At 34.6% G+C, this 20,337-nt stretch overlaps 1 protein-coding gene across 1 annotated transcript in view; it reads right to left on the bottom strand.

Annotated features, from left to right (window-relative positions):
• SPPL2A (signal peptide peptidase like 2A) overlaps positions 1-20,337 on the bottom strand; it is a 59,797-nt gene that overhangs the window by 15,630 nt on the left and 23,830 nt on the right. Inside the window, exons 2-12 of the mRNA XM_061180319.1 lie at positions 19,398-19,517; positions 18,529-18,711; positions 18,014-18,103; positions 17,395-17,528; positions 13,288-13,439; positions 8,701-8,797; positions 8,173-8,274; positions 7,090-7,171; positions 6,189-6,263; positions 1,541-1,597; positions 760-862 (exon numbers count right to left, since the gene is read on the bottom strand). Coding sequence (XP_061036302.1) covers positions 760-862; positions 1,541-1,597; positions 6,189-6,263; positions 7,090-7,171; positions 8,173-8,274; positions 8,701-8,797; positions 13,288-13,439; positions 17,395-17,528; positions 18,014-18,103; positions 18,529-18,711; positions 19,398-19,517 — 1,195 coding nt within the window. The remainder of the gene's footprint in view (positions 1-759; positions 863-1,540; positions 1,598-6,188; positions 6,264-7,089; positions 7,172-8,172; positions 8,275-8,700; positions 8,798-13,287; positions 13,440-17,394; positions 17,529-18,013; positions 18,104-18,528; positions 18,712-19,397; positions 19,518-20,337) is intronic.

Raw genomic sequence — 20,337 nt, 5'->3', positions numbered from 1 at the left:
GGCAACACTTTTTGCTTATCTCTCTATCCAGCTTTACTATGTCAATGAAAGGGCTTTTTCAGAAGAGCCAGTACCCTTTACCCAGCCACAGGCAGTTAGTACATAAGGAGACTATAAGAAAAGTGAGGAAGGAAAAACTCTCAGCTGATTGAGAAACATTATTAATTATTTCTACACTATATTATTCCTGGGCTGGGATTAACTTTATTCTACAGGTAGCCCAGTGAGGAAAATAATGCAGAACTGCAATAACTGTCAGAGAAGACATGCTAGGAGAAGGTGATCAATTTCCACCACATGCTGTAATTTTTTTGCATTATAGTGCCCTACAAGCTGTTGTTGTTCTACTATGTTTTCCTCTTGGTCATGACCTTGCTTAGTATTCCTAAACCACTTTTCCTAGAATATAACTATTATTTTATTATGATACATTTGGTAATATTAAATTCAACTTTTAAAAGGGGATTTGTTATATACTTTCTTGGGAAAGAAGGTCAAACTGATACTAGTTACTTCTTCTAAGACACTTTTTGAGTCATGGAAAATACACTTTGGTTGTTACTATTTGGGCTTTATCTTCTACCCCCCAGAACACTTTTTCTCCGTCTCTGTCTCTGTGGCTGATCCCAGCTCTAGCTATAGCCAGAAATACTTAATACAGAGTAGGTAATTTTTAACATTTGACATTTGATACTATAGATTTGACAATGTTAAACCATCGGTATATTCCCACTCAAATTGTTACAAACAATCACTTACCTGGTACAATAATGTCTCCAAAACCCAATATTGAAACTGGCATGAGGCACACACTCATTACTGAGAAATAGGCCAGCTTTGGTACTCTGATGACTACTGGTAACTGTAATTACAAAAAAAAAAAAGAGGCCACCAATAAACCTCTTAGGAATCTTTACCCATATCTTTAGAAATGGAAGGATTGATATTAGAATAATTGTTTTAACATTTGAGAATTAACATTTTAGAAAAGCTTAGAATCAGAGAACATAAATTAGGCATATATATACTCTGAATTTATAGAAAGCTTGAAAGAAATCGATATGTAGTTTTGGAAAAACAAAACCCAACACACATGTAGGGTTAACAGTATTAATCCAGTATCCCCATAGCTAACCTTTTTCTCTTTCCTTTTTACCAAAAATAGGACTCAGGCCTTGAACCTTTTTTTTTTTTTTTTTTGGCAATCTGGATTTTTTTTCCCCAAAGAAGAGTCTTGTCTCAGAGGGTATGATTTAAAGTCCAATGAACATATCTGAAATACAATCCTTACTTTCTCATGGGGAGCTGAGGGTTGAGCAGTGGCTTCCACCAAGTTTCCATCATTCTAGGATGAAACCCAAGTCAATAGGTATTTAATAATTTAGAATAACTAATAAAAGGGCTATATTTTGTGAGAAATAAAGTTTTACAATACCTTAACATGCACTACGTGACCAATGAATTACACAAGAAGGCAAAATTATTAACTGGACACACACACATACACTGGCAGCCATTTGTATTTAATTGCCATCCCTACCTTTTCATTATTTCCAAAAGGTCCGGCTGCAAGTTCAACCATGATACTCTCACCATTCTAAAATTGAGAAGAAAGGTGAAAGAAATTGTTCAATCACTTAAAGGGAACAATCTGCCAGTGTTCAAGAAAGATTTGACCCCATGGCTTATGGCCTACTGTAAGCTGATGAAAAATGGGTTGTAGACTGATTTTTTCCTAAAACGGTCTCTGTAGATAGCGAAAATTGGAGTCATCTAAAACAAATTTCATCTAGCATGCTGTTCCACTTTATCAGAGCTCAACAATTATCAGAAACTTACAGATAAACCACACAAAGATTATTCAATTGAGTTTAGCACTGATTTATGCTGACAACTAATACCTAGCATTTCTAATGGGCTATAAATTTTAAGTGCTTTTAATTACATGATGTCATATACTATGTGCCCTTAGTCATTCTTAGCAATAACAATGAACAGAGACACAAGAAATATTGCAATTTTTTATATTTAGATTTGTAATAAATATTGGTAACTTTATTTACATTGGACCTTCCGACTACTCACCACAATAACAATGAAGCCAAACTTGAAAAGACCCAGCCCTAAAGAACTTGAGAACATTTCTCTATCCTGACTCCTGTCCAATTTCGGCCCTGCCTACTTTTTATGCACCAATCAAAACATTAACCTTAGCCGAAGTTTTTCTTTGTGTATGCCTAAGGTCTTTTTATGTGGGCTGTGTTTATTAAAAAGTTATTTCCTGACAGCCAAATCTACTGGGGGGAGGGAAAACATTTAGATGTAGCTAAGACTGCATAAGCACCCATCTTACACTTCACATTATGATAAATACATGCCCCAAATAGGTAGTGGGAAGATAAATAAATGCTGAATTTTAGGAAAATTTGATTGATTAGCTATACTATTTGCCATGTGGGTGGGGTGCATAGGAGAAATTACTTGAGTATTTTTAAGAAGACTTAAAAATATTTTTAAGACTCACTGATACCTGAGCTGAATAGAAAGAAGGATAAAATCCTTAGCTACAGAAATCTTTTCCTCATGTTAAGCTTCGGGTTACAGAAGGGTTAAATCACAGGAGTTTATGAAAATAAACTAATATTAAATACAGTTCTTTACAGTAAACTCCCATGACATGATTCAATTTCCAGATAGAGTTCACGTTGGTTCATTTTTGAATTGTTATTTAAAACATTTAACTGAAGACCATTATTGACATCCTCTTATACATTCAAAGATATCTATCTGAGTAACTACTATTTGCAAGATACTATACCTAGTATGGTGGTAGATGAAAAAAAAAATGAAGACAGGCTCTTATTACCTGTACTCCTATGGCTACCTGCCCTGCCAACTCATTAGCAGTCTACTAATACCAGGGTCAAGAACATGTTTAGAATGTCTAATATTTAATCCTTGAAATTTTCAGTGAAAACCACAAAAATCAGAAATCACGTATCTAATTTTCATTTTGAGTTGCCTAACAAACAAACCAGACTGAGAAGAAGGTGTTAAGGTAAATCTACAACAGTGAACGCTAAAGAGCACTTCAATCTTTTCCAGTGGATCAGATTACTAGAAATCACATTCCTAGTCACTGGGAACAAAGAAGGAAAAAAAGAAGATGAAAAATTCCCTAAGCACAGAAGAAAGAAGACTCAAAGACATCTTTATTATTACCATATACCTTTTTTTTTATGGATGGTTGCAGTTTTTTTTTTTAACATCTTTATTGGAGTATAATTGCTTTACAATGGTGTGTTAGTTTCTGCTTTATAACAAAGTGAATCAGTTATACATATACATATGTTCCCATATCTCTTCCCTCTTGCATCTCCCTCCCTCCTACCCTCCCTATCCCACCCCTCTAGGTGGTCACAAAGCACCGAGCTGATCTCCCTGTGCTATGCGGCTGCTTCCCACTAGCTATCTATTTTACGTTTGATAGCGTATATATGTCCATGCCACTCTCTCACTTTGTCACAGCTTACCCTTCCCCTCCCATATCCTCAAGTCCATTCTCTAGTAGGTCTGTGTCTTTATTCCCGTCTTGCCACTAGGTTCTTCATGACCTTTTTTTTTCTTTCTTAGATTCCATATATATGTGTTAGCATACGGTATTTGTTTTTCTCTTTCTGACTTACTTCACTCTGTATGACAGACTCTAGGTCCATCCACCTCACTACAAATAACTCAATTTCGTTTCTTTTTATGGCTGAGTAATATTCCATTATATATGTGCCACATCTTCTTTATCCATTCATCTGTTGATGGACACTTAGGTTGAACAGTATGGAGGTTCATTAAAAAACTAAAAATAGAACTACCATACGACCCAGCAATCCCACTACTGGGCATATACCCTGAGAAAACCAGAACTCAAAAAGAGTCATGTACCAAAATGTTCATTGCAGCTCTATTTACAATAGCCAGGACATGGAACCATATACCCTTAAAATACTAAAACTTTTTATGTGTAGCGAATGGACATAGTTTGCTGGCAGACATGTTTGGCATTTATAAAGTGATACTAGTGTTAAAACAGAATGGAAAAATTATTTGTTAAAGAGTTTAGTTAGGGGCTTCCCTGGTGATGCAGTGGTTAAGAATCTGCCTGCCAATGCAGGGGACACGGGTTCGAGCCCTGGTCCGGGAAGATCCCACATGCCTTGGAGCAACTAAGCCTGTGTGCCACAACTACTGAGCCTGCGCTCTAGAGCCCGCGTGCCACAACTAGTAAGCCCACGTGCTGCAACTACTGAGCCCATGTGCCGCATCTACTGAAGCCTGCACGCTCTAGAGCCTGTGCTCTCCAACAAGAGAAGATACCGCAATAAGAAGCCCGTGCACTGCAATGAACAGTAGCCCCCACTCGCCGCATCTACAGAAAGCCCGCGCACAGCAACGAAGACCCAATGCAGCCAAAAATAAATAAATAAAGAGAGAGTTTAGTTATAGTTTATAGCTATGTCCACTGTGCAATATATGTATCATATGGTATGACTACGCGTTGACTTATGGAAATGGCTTTGTAGAGAGAGTGCTTTACTTTCATTATGAGATCTCTGATGGAGTGACTTATAGAAACATTTTTTTTTTAACCAAATAAATTGACACAAGCTAGAACAGCTTTGGATAGAACTTTAAAATATGTGTTAGTAAATTAACAATTTTTGTTATAATCCATAATACTAGTGCTATGCTTTTTTAGGTTACTATTGCAAATGAAGTCAGTGAGCCAGATGGCTCATCATTAAAGCATGGAAAGGTGCTAATGTTTTGGGACAGTTAACTACATTTGTTACCTAGTTGCAATTTTAGCTCCCCAATGGAGCACATGTTTGTCTTATGCCATTATAGCAAATATCAGAAATGCAGAGATTTCACAACAGTAGGGGCTAAAGAATAAAGAACTACTAGGGAAAAAAGCAGTGATTATAATATCAAACACTAAATATATGAGAGTGACAAAGGATAATGAAATGATATAAAGTTACAAAGCAAGACTCAAAGTGGGGAAAGTGGAAGAATTAAGCAATAATTAATATGTTCATGAGACAGGAATAGGCACAAGGTAGAAAAACTGGGCAATGAAGGACTACCACACTCATCCAACACCTCTCCCTTATTCTAAGAACAGCACCAGGATTTTATTGAGGAGCTAGTGGTAAAGCTGGGAAGAGATGACCTATTTTTTTTTTTAATTTACTTTCATTTATTCCAAGGATATTTATTGATCACTTATGAGCGTCAAAACACATGAGAAAAGTAAAAATACAAATATGAGGACAAATATAATTTATAAGTGAAGGGACTATTATTTGTGTTACAATAATTACTTTCAAATTCATTCATAGCAGAATTTATTAAGATTTAAAAAGTGACAAGTGATTCCAGATTTTTGATCAGTCAACATTCGACAAATATTTGAGTGCTATGATTCTAACCTCATGGAAAAGGCCAGTCTGAGACAATGAACAGATGGACAGAAGCAGAAAGGAGGAGCATGTGCCCCTGAGTCTAGTTTCTCCTGAGGCCAGGCGCACCCTGGCCTTTGCACATGTCTTGGGTAGATGGGACCTCTTTCATATAGAAAGGTTAGGTTGGGTTCTGGCAGTGGCAACCAAAAGAATCCTACTGATGGAAAGAGAGGATGGAATGCTAGCAATACTCCCTCACCTAACTGATTAGGAAACTGAGGGCTAAGTGACTAGCAGCCCAGGGTTATAAAGTTACAGACCTACACTTTAGGTCTTCAGACTTTCAGTGTGGTGCTCTTTCTTAGTCTCACACTAGGGTTACAGAAATGAAAGTAGCAATGACACTTTTTTATTCTTTTTGCTGTCTGTATTCTCTATAGCACATATTTATTGGTTTACAATAAGAAGAAAAGTTACTTTAAAATGGGTAGGAAGAAAATTTATAGATATTCTCATGTTTACATCAATCAGGACAGATTTTTTTATTTAGCAGAATGGCTTAAAGGCTTAAAAATATCCTCTATTAAAAGGCCAATTTCAATGATAATTCTCTTAAGAGAATTAAAACCCAGTCAGTGGTAAACATCTGCAAAATCAATACTCTAAGAGCATGTTTAAGACTCTCATCTTTTAGCATGTTTCTCATGGATTTCAAAAATATCATACCTTTGTGATGAATGGTGTTATGAAAACAAAAAATACATCATAGAGGAGAAGAAGGCTTAGAAGTATCACACATGACTGTTGAAGAAAGAAACAAATTTAAAGGTCAAACTTCCCATATCTAAATTAAGAGATATTATTTTACAAATACAAATAAACATGTAACATACATTTGAACCCTTTTTAAAGGCATTTAATGTTATTACTATTTGTAGTTTTATTCTACAAATCACATTCAAACTTTTATCTGCTTTAAGTCATTCTTTAACAAAAAAAAATCACTGAAGGACTTCCCTGGTGGTCCAGTGGTTAAGACTCCACGCTCCCAATGCAGCGGGCCTGGGTTCAACCCCTGGTCAGGGAACTAGATCCCACATGCATGCCGCAACTAAGAGTTTGCATGCCACAACTAAGGAGCTGGTGAGCCGCAACTAAGGAGCCCGCCGGCCACAACTAAGGAGCACACATGCCGCAACCAAGAAGCAGGCAAGCCGCAACTAAGGAGCCCATGAGCTGCAACTAAGGAGCTGCCTGCCACAACTAAGGAGCCCACACACAAAAAAATCACTGAATCAAAGAAATGTTCTTCCCTGATATTTAGTCTTGCACAGATTATATGAATTTGGCATATTATATGAATGATTAAAAATATTTTAGCTAGCAAATCAGTGGTTGCTTGGGGTTGGGGATTAGGATTGACTGCTAAAGGGCATGATAGAGCTTTTGAAAAGATAAGGAATATTCTCTAATTGATTGGGATGGTGGTTACAAAGTTACATATTTGTAAAATTTCAACAATCTGTACACTTGAAATGGGTGCATTTAATTATATGTAAATTATACCTTAATAAAGTTGTTTTAAAAAGAAAAAAATTATTTTAGCTAGCAAAGTAGTATACTTTACCTTGAAGTTGGGTAACTTCAGTGTTTTAATTAAATTCAGACAGAAAGCAATCCCTAAGATATCCTGTAAAATCCAAGCCCACCTAAAATCAAAAGAAATTACTCTATTGTTTTACTCAGTTATTTTTAAATGGAACATTTCAAAAGAAACAGATCACTAAAGTAATACTGTTCAATTGCTATGATATGAGTATTCAATTATTAAGCAGCAATTATAACAACAGAAAAACCTCTTATATTCTCCATATTTAGTAATTTACTGTCCTAGTAGAATAATGAATACTACTACTACACTAAGAAAAAGTTGAAAGGCTACCTCAGAAGAATGTATATCAGACGTAAGTGCATATTTATCCTTAATCTTTGAATTTATACATGTCTCTTTTAAGAAAGGTAGCTCATAACAAAGGACATTGATGTTAATATACATCCAGATAGCTAAAACATAAAGGAAATGAGAGCTATACAACATACTCTACCAGAAACTGACAACTGACATGAATAATTATCAATTGATTATCATACCTGAAGCTGCTTAAAATTGTATGAGCTTTGCTCCCAAACTTAAGGCTGTTAAATCCTTTTGGGTATTAATAATTTTATTAATAAACTGTTAAATTTTTTTTTCTGGTTATTCTTCCTGCAAATGGACAGATACCTGTATATTTTGATATTTCCTTTCTCACATGAAAGGTAGCATACTCTAGATATTCTTTCATATTTTGCTTTTTTCACTTAAAAATATATCCTGGAAATCACTGCATATTAATTCAGAGAGATCTTCATTCTTTACAGCTGCATTGCACTCCATTGTGTGGCTATACCATAATTAAGTATATTTTTGAAGCGTATTTCAGCTTAGATGTTTAAATCCTAATTCATTATTTCCTTCTCTAGACAACCTCAAATCCATTAGCACAAGATCTGTTTATTTAAGAATATATTTAGCATGTTTCAAGACTATGATGTTCTGGGATAAAAGCCAAAAAAATCCATAATAATCATAATGAACAATTATCAAGGCAAGATATAAAATAATCCATCCTTAGACTAATCTAAAAGCAAATACAATGAGTATTCATACCTATCTTCATTTCGAAATACAGCCCAAACAACAGCTATTGCTATGCACAGTCCAGAGAGAAAAATAAGTCTCACTTCAATGCTTTTGCCACGACACATAATCCTAAAAGAGAGATTGAAATAGGTTAATTTACCCTGTAGATGAAACACAATGTTCAGTTAATGTGACAAATCAATGTTAGCCACAGTGACAAGAAAACTTTTGAAATATCAATTTAAAAGTCTTGATTTTAAGTACAACAAATGATACATAATAAAATATTTATCAGTTCAGTAGAACTGTGATGATGAAAACGCTTTATATCTGTGCTGTCCAATACTGTAGCCACTAGCAACATGTGGTTACTTAGCACTTGAAATGTGGATAATGGGCAACTGAATTTTTAATTTTATTATTTTAATTATTTTAAATTAAAATAGCGACATGCATATTGGACTGCACAGGTTTAAAATAACGCTCCTATTTTTCCTTGTATTATTTTAAATTACAAAAACCAACATTATAGGCTTCCTCATAAGAGATACATACATGCATTGTCCACATGGTATCTTCTGAATTAGTGCAGCAAGACAGTTGTACAGACTCATCGCTGATGCTATGCAGAAAATTGCTATCATAACATAAACTAGAAAAAAAAAAAGACTAAATTATATGAGAACAGAAAGAAACATGATAAGAAAATATTTATACAATCAACATTAATTCTTTAGCTTTTTTACTGGATCATAATACTTTCAATGCAGAGACCATACCATAATCTGAATTGGTTACTAAACTGAAAATATTTAGATCTTGAGCTTTAAGGGTGGGTATTTTATGTGTTGTTTTAGTTCCATTACACACTGGTAGGATTTCTTTAGGGGCTGAAGCTGGCTCCACATTTTCTTTCTTTTTTAAAAAATTTACTATTTTTTTTTTTTATTGAACTATAGTTGATTTACAATATTGTATTAGTTTCAGGTGTACAGCTTCAGATTCTTTTCCATTATAGGTTATTACAAGATATTAAATATAGTTCCCTGTGCTATACAGTAAATCCTTGTTTATCTTTTTAATATATAGTGGTGTGTATCTGTTAATCCCATACTCCTAATTTATCCCTCCCCCTTCCCTTTCCCCTTTGGTAACCATAAGTTTCTTTTCTATGTCTGTGAGCCTGTTTCTGATTTGTAAATAAGTTGATTTGTATTATGTTTTAGATTCCACATATGTGATATCATATAATATTAGTCTTTCTGTCTGACTTACTTCACTTAGCATGACAATCTCTAGGTCCATCCATGTTACTGCAAATGGCATTATTTCATTCTTTTTAATGGCTGAGTAATATTACACTGTGTGTGTGTGTGTGTGTGTATGTGTATATATATATACACACATATATATACCACATCTTCTTTATCTATTCATCTATAGATGGGCACTTAGGTTTCTTTCATAATTTGGCTATTGTAAATAATGCTGCAATGAACATAGGGGTGCATATATCTTTTCTAATTAGGTTTTTGTTTTCTTAGAATAAATACCCAGAAGTGGAATTGCTGGATCATATGGTAGCTCTAATTTTAGTTTTTAAGGAACCTCCATACTGTTTTCATAGTGGCTGCACCAATTTACATTCCCACCAACAGTGTAGGAGGGTTTCCTTTTCTCCACGCCCTCTCCAACATTTATTTGTAGACTTTTTGAAGATGGCCACTCTGACACGTGTGAGATGAAACCTCATTGTAGTTTTGATTTGCATTTTTCTAATAATTAGCGATGTTGAGCATCTTCTTAAGTGCCTATTGACCATCTGTATGTCTTCTTTGGAGAAATGTCTATTTAGGTCTTCTGCCCATTTTTGGATTGGGTTGTCTGTTTTTTTGATATTGAGTTGTATGAGCTGTTTGTGTATTTTGGATATTAGCCCCTTGTTGGTTGCATCTTTTGCAAATATTTTCTCCCAGTCCATAGGTTGTCTTTTCATTTTGTTTATGGTTTCCTTTGCTGTGCAAAAGCTTATAAGTTTGATTAGGTCCCATTTGTTTATTTTTGCTTTTATTTCTTTTGCCCTCGGAGACTGATTTAAGAAAATATTGCTACGATTTATGTCAGTGGCTCTGCATTTTCTATCATTCAATGATTCAAACTCACATGTTTGTTAAAGACGTCTATAAAGTGAGTTTTAGACATTTGTGAGTATTTAATTTAAATGTAACGAACGGAGCAATTAATAAAACATTATAAATGCTTTTTAAATTGCAGCTTAAGGATGAGAACTGACACCTACCTTAGACGTTAATCATGATGTCTATATTTTCCTATGGTGGAATTTATCTCTAACAACTCTATATGTGGTAAAACTAAATCCACTTAAACAAACCTCTTTGTCTAGATACCATACTAAGGTAGTTAAAATTCACAAATTTTTTTTATATTAGCTATACTTATTTGAGAATTATTTAAAATTAAAAACATTTGATCTCACTATTGTTAAAAAGGGGGAGAAATTATTGTACTCTAAAAGTGTTCGTTTTCTGAACTTTCTCAAAATTTCACAATGGAAATACAAATTTTAACTGAATTTTGCAGATTCCACTAGAATTCAGAAAACTATAACTCTGTTTTGTATGTGAGAAAAGAGAGTAAACTAGAGACAGTAAATAAGGGATAGACACTTTCTAATTGGTGATCTTGGACAAATTATTTTTTCGTTTCCTTATTATTCGTTATTGTTATTATTGGATATATATGGTAATCTGAGTAGTAAGATTGACAGTCAAAGATTGCCAAGTTGAGTTTGGTTAGTCATCCACCAAAGGTCTCCAACCCAACATTTAAAACTCTGGTAGAAATCATGCTCTGGAGGCCCTAAGAGAGTTTTAAGGTGTCTCATTCAATGTCATACTATACCTAAGAAAATGATTTGACATGAGAAAGAATTTGGTTAATATAACTATCTTTAGTTGCTTTCTTGAGTATGACAACATAAAATGGCAAGGAGAACCTTAGCAATTTAGTACATTGAACATATTAAGAAATGGCAGCAATTTTAGCCATAACGAACCATTTGAAAGTATATTAAATCTTGCAATATCACACACCATTGTCAGAGTCATAATTAAATCCCATGTCCTAGGATAACCATGAGGTTAATTGATCTTCCTCCTACATTGAAAATTACAGTTATAAGCAGGGTTAACTTTTTAAATAAGGATGAGTTTAAGGAAATTCCTTACCAAAAATGAACACATGCTTTAGGGTAAGGTAGAAAAATCTCTTTTTTCTGTCATAGACCACTATATATATCAACTGAGGGTCAGACACAAACAATTGAAAGCTGAGAATTAAATCAGAAAAATTAGCTGTGCAATGACGACCTAATACAAATATCACCCTGGTATCCACTCTCCCAGCAACATATTGAAATATGAGTGATATTCAAAGAAAAAATTTTCTAATTGGAAATATATGTCCTAAGTATAGTTTTAAAACTGCTGCCATCGAACAGGAGAAATTGAACAATAAGCTGAAACTAACCTTGGGGCCTCAGTTTTCTAGTCCAGAAACTTATACTAATATTCTCTAAATAAGCATTGTAGCCTGTGGTGGTTTTTACAAAGGGTTTTTAATTCTCATCAGGCACACTCTCTTTTTCCCTGGGCTCCCTCCTCTTTTTGCTATATGTTGGCCACAAATAGCAAATTTCCATCCTATCAGACCACTAAGAAGACTGGCCAGGGGACGGGCAAGCCATTATCCTACCTTCTTAAAGGAAAAAGTATAATTTATTCTCTAGACCACAGGCAAGTACCTGTGTGTTTTTAGATGTAGTATAATCTTAAATGTTTATATAAGTAAAACAAAATTGGAGCAATACAACATCTTGGTTTGCAAAATGACAAAAAGAACAAACCACACTTTGGGGGTAAGCAGAAGCAATAAATCCGTAATTTGAATAATCTTCTATTTCATATAACTATGTATAGCCACCAAGAAATCCTTAGTCTGCTGCTTAGATACTGGCCTATTATGCTTTAAATGCAGAGAGGGAAACTTAGGGGCCATAGCAATTCTTTCAAGTCATCCATGAAGAAGTGTTCTTATTTCAAGACACAGTATATTTTTTTCCTTTTTTTTTTTTTTTTTAATTGGGGTATAGTTGCTTTACAATGTTGTGCTAGCTTCTGCTGTACAGTGAAGTGAATCGGCTATACGTATACATACATCCCCTCTTTTTTGGATTTCTTTCCTATCTAGGTCACCACAGAGCATTAGTAGAGTTCTCTGTGCTATACAGTAGGTTCTCATTAGTTATCTATTTTATACATGTTAGTGTATATATGTCAATCCCAATCTCCCAATTCATCCCATCCTCCCTTCCCACCTTGGTGTCCATACGTTTGTTCTCTACATCTGTAGGACACACTATTTTTTAATTTTTACTATTTAAAAATTTTTTTTCTTTTCTTTTTAAAAAATTTTTTTATTGGGGTATAGTTGTTTTAAAATGTTGTGTTAGTTTCTACTGCACAGCAAAGTGAAGTAGAGTTCCCTGTGCTATACAGCAGGTTCTTACTAGTTATCTATTTTATACATATTAGTGCATATATGTCAATCCCAATCTCCCAATTCATCCCATCCTCCCTTCCCACCTTGGTGTCCATACGTTTGTTCTCTACATCTGTAGGACACACTATTTTTTAATTTTTACTATTTTTAAATTTTTTTTCTTTTCTTTTTTAAAAATTTTTTTATTGGGGTATAGTTGTTTTAAAATGTTGTGTTAGTTTCTACGGCACAGCAAAGTGAAGTAGAGTTCCCTGTGCTATACAGCAGGTTCTTATTAGTCATCTATTTTATGCATAGTAGTGCATACATGTCAATCCCAACCTCCCAGTTCATCCCACCACCACCCCCACACCGGACACAGTATTTTTTTAATTGGAATATTTTTTTCTTATCCCAAAGTAATAGGGGCCTAACACTTCTGACAGTTTAAAAAGTTCATATCACTCTTTAACTATTCACTTAAGTTCTCCAGGTAGAATGCCTTAAAGGAAAAGATGAATCTGGCAAAGTAAATAAAAAGATGTATGCTAAAAGTAGCAAATATAAAATATGATTTCTTACCCAACCATTTGTAGAAGAAATAAAGTAAGACCATCATAATACAGCAGATGACCACAAATATTACAACTGTTAGAGGACTAAAAGTAAAATATTCTTCCTTCTTTTTCCTCATTTCTCTATCTTCAGTGTTTGTCACTGCCTTCATGCTTTCCCTGCATAAACATAAACAGGAACTTCAGCAAATCTCTGCCAAGTATAGCTATTTTAAAAATCTATCTCTAACACCAACTTAAATTTGTTTCTGATTACAAAGTAATATACTTAAAAATTACACACCAAAAAGAAATATTTAATCTAGAAAGTAAAAACTCCCTATAATTCTACCCTCAAGAGTTGATCTGTTATTAACCACTAACTTTTGAAATAAAATTTTTTTCTGGAGGCATAATTGTTGAAACAGATGACATTTATTACATTAAAAAATTAATGTTTATATTATCTAATTTGGAAACTACATTGACATAATAAGTTTCAAATGATAACCAATTCTTTTTACACACTTAATATTACCAACTTGCAGATAGGAAAGTACTTTTAAAATTAGCTTCTCTTCAATGTAAAACACTAAATTCTCCTCTCAGTCAACTCAGTATTTTCTATATGTCTGTTCAGTGCTCATTGACATATTATGAAGGATTCAAAAGGAGTTCAAGACATAGCTTTGTCCTACCTTGATATAATATAGCAAAATAGTTTCTAATTCTCCCAACAACCTTGCTGGGTCACACAGCTAATAAAAGGCAGACACAGGAGTTGAAGAGGAAAGGGTCACAAGCTTCTTTTGTTGAGCAGTCAGTCTCTGTTCTGTCACCTAATTGTCTCTTCCCAGTTATATGGAACCCACTACGTACTTTTCCAGCTCCAGTTCCTCCAACTCTGGTCTACTAAATTCTGTTCCCTTTTCATATATCCTGACCCTTTTCATCAGGTCCAGGCTCAATACAAACTTTAGGTTAAAAAAAGATTTATTTCTATGAAACTGTACATTTGCCAAACTGCTTATTTACCAACATGCCACTTTCTTATTAGAAAACTGTGGCTTGGGATGGTTACTATTCTAGGCATCTGTGACTCTAGGGAGGCTGCCTGGGAAAAGAGCTGGGAGAGGGTTTGGGGAGAGACACACAGTACCTCCCTGAAACTATAGAGCCGGATGACAGGGTATTAACAGAAGTTTCAATGAAAGTAGTATCTGAGTGGGAAAACATGCCAACCTTTGGTATCTATCATTGCAAACAGATTCATTTAAAGACATTTCTATCACAGAACATATATAAGCCATAATAATCAAAGAGTCATATATTCATATTCAGTGTACTAAAAAGCACCAGGCAACTTCTTGAAGGAAAACATATACTAGACTTATATCATGTTAAAATAATACAATTCATCTTTTTAAAAAATTGTACTCTTAAATCAGCTCAAGAGCCACATGCAATGGGAAGCTAAGCTTTCTTTCCTGCCATCTTGAGTTTATGATGAGAACCAGTTATAAGAAGGACTCATTATAATAGACTTTAACTCTCTACTGAAAAGTCTTTATACGGAATCAAGGCATTTTTCCCTTTTGCAAAAAGTACCTCTTTCATTTGGCAGGGTAATTCTGGGTTATGAGATCCTGTTCTGATAAATTTTCCATTCCCTAAGCCTTATTCTCTTTTCCCTTTTCTTTCAGTCTAACTCTCTTTACTTGCTAAATAACAGTCCTTGTGTTATTTTTTAAATTAAGATATAATTGACATAACATCATGTTAGTTTCAGATGTATGACACGATTTGATATTTGTATACATTGCAAAATGATCACCACAATAAGTCTAGTTCACATCCATCACCACACAGTTAAAACATTTTTTTTTCTTGTGATGAGAACTTTTAAGAACTACTTTCTTAGTAACTTTCAAATATGCAGTACAGTATTATTAACTATAGTCACCATGCTGTACATTACATTCCCAGCACTTATTTATTTTATAACTGGATGTTTGTACCTTTTAAGCACCTTCACCCATTTTGCCCCCTCCCCACCTCCCCACCTCTGGTAACCACTAATCTGTTCTCTGCTCTATGAGTTCTTTTTTTTTTTTTAAGATTCCACACATAAATGAGATCATTTGGTATTTCTTTGTCTGACTTATTTCACTTAGCATAATGCCATCAAAATCCAGCCATGTTGTTGCGAACAGTCCTTATGTCCTCAATAATTCTACTTTTTAAGAAACTTTCTCCATTTTATTACTGATTCATACTCTCTTTCTCTATACTGTCACACCACCACCACCAACACACACACTTAGTTCTTTCTATCTTTATCCTGCTCTTAGAATCAGCCTCCTCAATTTCAAAATCCATAATCCTGCAGGTAAAGGACATCTCCTCTCCCAACCTGGCTACTGAAGGCAACACATTCTTTGTTTTTGCCCATCATGTTTTATGAATAAAACAACTTATACGTGCTGCTCTCCCACCTCCAATTTTCTTGAGGAGGAACCTGCCCTGACATGTATATGAAGCTTGCCTTGTTAACTCAAAGTGTGGTCCATGGGCCAGTTTGTCAAAAATGCAGAGTCTCAAAAAAAAAAAAAAAAATGCAGAGTCTCAGCACGCATCCCAAGCCTACTAAATCTGAATTTTTAAAAATTTTAATGAGCTCTCAAGACAGTTTGTATGCACATTACAGTTTGAGAAGCACTACTCTAGAGAAGAAACAATTTACATAATAATGTAAGTATAGTGAAGATGTATATTAAATGGAAAAACATTTTCAATGAATCAGTAGCTTTTGGGAAATTATTTATAAAGTTTCACCATATAATCTAGAAAATGATTTTGGAGATCTTACATACTATGCTTTATAAAGATTAATAATGAAGAAAAATAATGCTTACTCATGTGAAATCATGTGACTAATACATGCTGAAATGTGTTTTCCAAATATGTAAAATATTTTAAGCTCAATACTCTAGGAATCTACACTTGTTAAACCCTAGACTTCTCTCTTGATGAAAGTCAATCAAATTTTAGTACTTTAAGAAATTACAAATAAGCTTATTAGCTTCAGCTAGCATCAAGTAAGCCCTTTTTAATGGAATCTATAGATCAATTCACAAGTGAATATATCGTCCTTTATGCATAAAATAATATGCTCCAAGCACAATTTTTTACTCAGAGTTATAAATATGAACTGATCCTTCTAAACTACATTGCTGGGACTTTCCTGGTGGTCCAGTGGTAAAGAATCTGCCTTATAATGCAGGGAATGCGGGTTCGATCCCTGGTCAGGGAACTAAGATCCCAAATGCCGTGGGGCAACTAAGCCTGTGTGCCACAACTACTGAGCTCACGCACCACAACTAGAGTCCGCATGCCGCAAACTACAGAGCCCACGTGCTCTGGAGCCTGTGCGCCACAACTAGAGAGAAGCCTGTGCCCCAACAAGAGATCCCGCATAGCTCAATGAAGATCCCGCGTGCCACAACTAAGACCCGATGCAGCCAAAAAATAAATTAAATAAATAAATAATAAATAAATCTTTAAAAAAATAAACTACATTGCTTGTTTTAGTCTATAGCCAAAGGTACGTAACTGTAAGAAGACTGGGCCTAGGTTGTTATTAAATAGAGAAATCTAAATTTCACATACATTTGGCATTTCTATATTTAAATTAAAATATGGACATGTTTAATTAATATCCTTAGAATTCCTAAAGCATTAAATAGAATGATGAGGTCACATTGTAATGACTCAACTCAGGAGGAGCTGAAAAACTTCCCACCTTCTCTTGTTTATTTTCTTCCAATCTAAATAAATAGGCACATTAGAATGTTAACTATCTCCACCTTTTCTGGGAGAGGTAATTAAACATTTTAATTTAAGAGTCTTTGGTGAAATTTCAATGTTTCCTTGCCAGCAGAAGAACAAGAGAAACCTATGACTCCCTTCTTCTCAGTGAAAAGTTAAAGACCTGTATGAGGACAAACCTGCAATCTAATCGTCAGCACTATATTCTAAGAACAAGCAGAACTTTAAGTGTTGTTACACGATAAAATGATTAACAAACAATTTTTAACCATTTATCTTAAAAACAATGAAGTTTAATTAAGCTTACAATTCAATTAGCCCACTCCAGTATCCTCCTAATGCCACAGTGAACACAGCAATTACAAAAATAACCACCATAGTATAGTCAAAGTTAGGCCACGATGGAGAATACATTTTCACAGTAATGTTATCTCCGAGAGTCTGAAAGGCAAAATAACAGTTAATACACTGGAATTAGTTTTCTTTTTACTATAGCATATGGCAGCAATATTCCAATTTCATTCTGGAATGGACACTATACATAAGATAGCCAAGAATAATAGAACTGTTTTGACAACATGATATATAGTCTCTTGTCAAAATTATGAGGCTATGCTTTGGTTTACTAAATCTTGAAAGTGCAATGTTCCACACAATCACATTTTGTTCAAGGATTTAAAGTTAAATGATACAACACAAAGATTTTTAAAGAGGTCAAAGTAAAGAAATATCCCTTCTAAAGTCAGGACTCTGAAACACCTTGTGCTCAATGGGGGGTGAATACTTTCCAAATAAAAACTTGATAGGCCTTTACAACTTCTTGTTAGCAAATGGAACATATATAATAATTTAAATTAAATATCATGGTTAAAAGTAAAAAGTTGTACTATTTATAAACTTTATCTAATATATAATTACTAATTTACCTGCTTCATATCTTTAAAGTCTTTGTGGTTTATAAATGCAATCAGTATTTTCACATCATGAAATTCAGATTTGTTCCCTGAGGGAGGAAACTAAAAGAAAAAAACATATTGTGAAGACTTATGAACTACTAGTGTATTTACAGAATAAAATACAAGTTATTCATTAAATACAAACATTACATCTTTTTAAAGTTATAAAACGAAGTTTCATGTGTTCTTAATGTTATAGTAAGAGTTCTCAAACTGGAATCCTTTTAGCATAAACTTAAACTGATACTTTACACACACATACACACACACACATTCCTAACATAGTCTTGTCTACTTTAGGAATGGAAAAGAAACAAAATTTTCCAATTAAACACCTATCATAACCAGAATGTTTATTTAAAAAGAATCCTACCATCAGATTATTCAAAACTCAGCCCCTAAACCACACACAAAGAAGATAGTTCAATTCCTGTGAAATTTGATATCATGAACTCAAAAGAAGTTATTATAGTTTTATAACTTACGAGGACACTGTTATTGGCAACCAACAATGCTTCAGCACCTCCTGTTTGTGCAATTCTGGCTTTTTCAAGAAAATGGCAGGTTCCCCACTGTACCACAACTGCTTTGTTCTTTATACCATCAGGAGGAATATCAGAAAGGTTGCACAGTGGTGTGGTAGTCAGATTCCTCAAACTAATGGAAGTCTGGAAAGAAGAAATGTCTTTAATATTATAAATATCATATTTCCCCCTAAAAGCATTCAATGGCAAAGTGTCAACATTGGTTTAATACAAGGTTCTTTTTTTTTTTTTAATTTTATTTATTTATTTATTTTTGGCTGTGTTGGGTCTTCGTTGCTGCACGCGGGCTTTCTCTAGCTGTGGTGAGCGGGGGCTACTCTTCATTGCGGTGCGTGGGCTTCTCATTATGGTGGCTTCTCTTGTTGCGGAGCACGGGCTCTAGTCACGCGGGCTTCAGTAGTTGTGGCACGTGGGCTCAGTAGTTGTGGCTCGCGTGGCTCGCGGGCTCTAGAGCGCAGGCTCAGTAGTTGTGGAGCACAGGCTTAGGTGCTCCGTAGCGTGCGGGATCTTCCCAGACCAGGGCTCGAACCCGTGTCCTCTGCATTGGCAGGTGGATTCTTAACCACTGTGCCACCAGGGAGTCCCAAGGTTCTTTTAAATTAGAAATATTTGATGACAATCAGGCTTTGAGGCAAGTATTCTTAAATTCTCTAACTTGCTTTTCTCACAGAGAGAAATACTTAAGCAAAAGCAATAAATATTTATTAATCATAATATAACTAGTTTACATGCTAAAACATAATAATCACTCATTCTTACCATTCAATATTTTTATGTTTACAAATAAATAGAAGCTGTGATTTACTTACTGCATTTTCTAGAGTACTTGGAAGAGCTGTCCAATGAGGGTTATATAGCATGCAGTAGTCCTTAGATGGTGAAGGCATGTCATTTCCAGATGCATGCAGGATTGCTTCCTGAGCAGCTGTCTAGGACACAAACAATAATTTTCACGGTGGCAATAATTCGGCTTGCCAAGAACTAAGGATTTTAATAAAGCTATTTATATACAGGTTTGACCACATTTCCTTAAGGGGGACGGTCCTCCAATAAATTGATTTCTTCTTGTTTGAGGAAATGGTAAAACTGTACATGGATGCCCAGAACAAAGGATTTTAATAAAGCTATTTATATACAGGTTTGACCACATTTCCTTAAGGGGGAAGGTCCTCCAATAAATTGATTTCTTCTTGTTTGAGGAAATGGTAAAACTGTACATGGTTGCCCAGAACACATTCTTTAAGGAAGGTAAGTCACTTTCTTACAGGCCCTTGTTATAAGGGCCATATCCCAGGGAGGAATCTTGTTATGATTTTATAAGTTCAGTACTCCTTTTACAGTCTGAAACTTTATTTCCCAATCTCTTATGAGTTATTATTCCATTGTTCATATTCTATAAAAGAAAATGCACTTGAAGTCCCTCAACCTATATTACCTTCCATATTCTATGAGTAACTAGAGTAAAAAAAAAAAAGGTATCATTATTTCTAAGTGCTATCTTTGGAAGAGAACCAGAGAAACTGGAAATCTCAAGTTTTCAAGACCCTGCAACTGCCTATTCCAAAAGACCAGTCTAGAGTTTAGAGTGGAAAAAGAAGATATAGAAAAATGTTCTTTCCTTTTGCCTCATTTCTCACTACCTAGAAAAGAGAGACAAGAGGTAAGAAGTGACTAAAAAGAATATCCATTGTACATGGGGGTGGGGAGTGGGAGTGGAGCCTATGATATGAAGAAACAGCCTAAGATAAC

The sequence above is a fragment of the Eubalaena glacialis genome, chromosome 2, assembly GCF_028564815.1.
Source record: "Eubalaena glacialis isolate mEubGla1 chromosome 2, mEubGla1.1.hap2.+ XY, whole genome shotgun sequence".
In the NCBI taxonomy this organism is placed as follows: domain Eukaryota; kingdom Metazoa; phylum Chordata; class Mammalia; order Artiodactyla; family Balaenidae; genus Eubalaena; species Eubalaena glacialis.
Note: the sequence above shows the minus strand (reverse complement) of the source record. Positions and strands in the feature narration are given on the sequence as shown.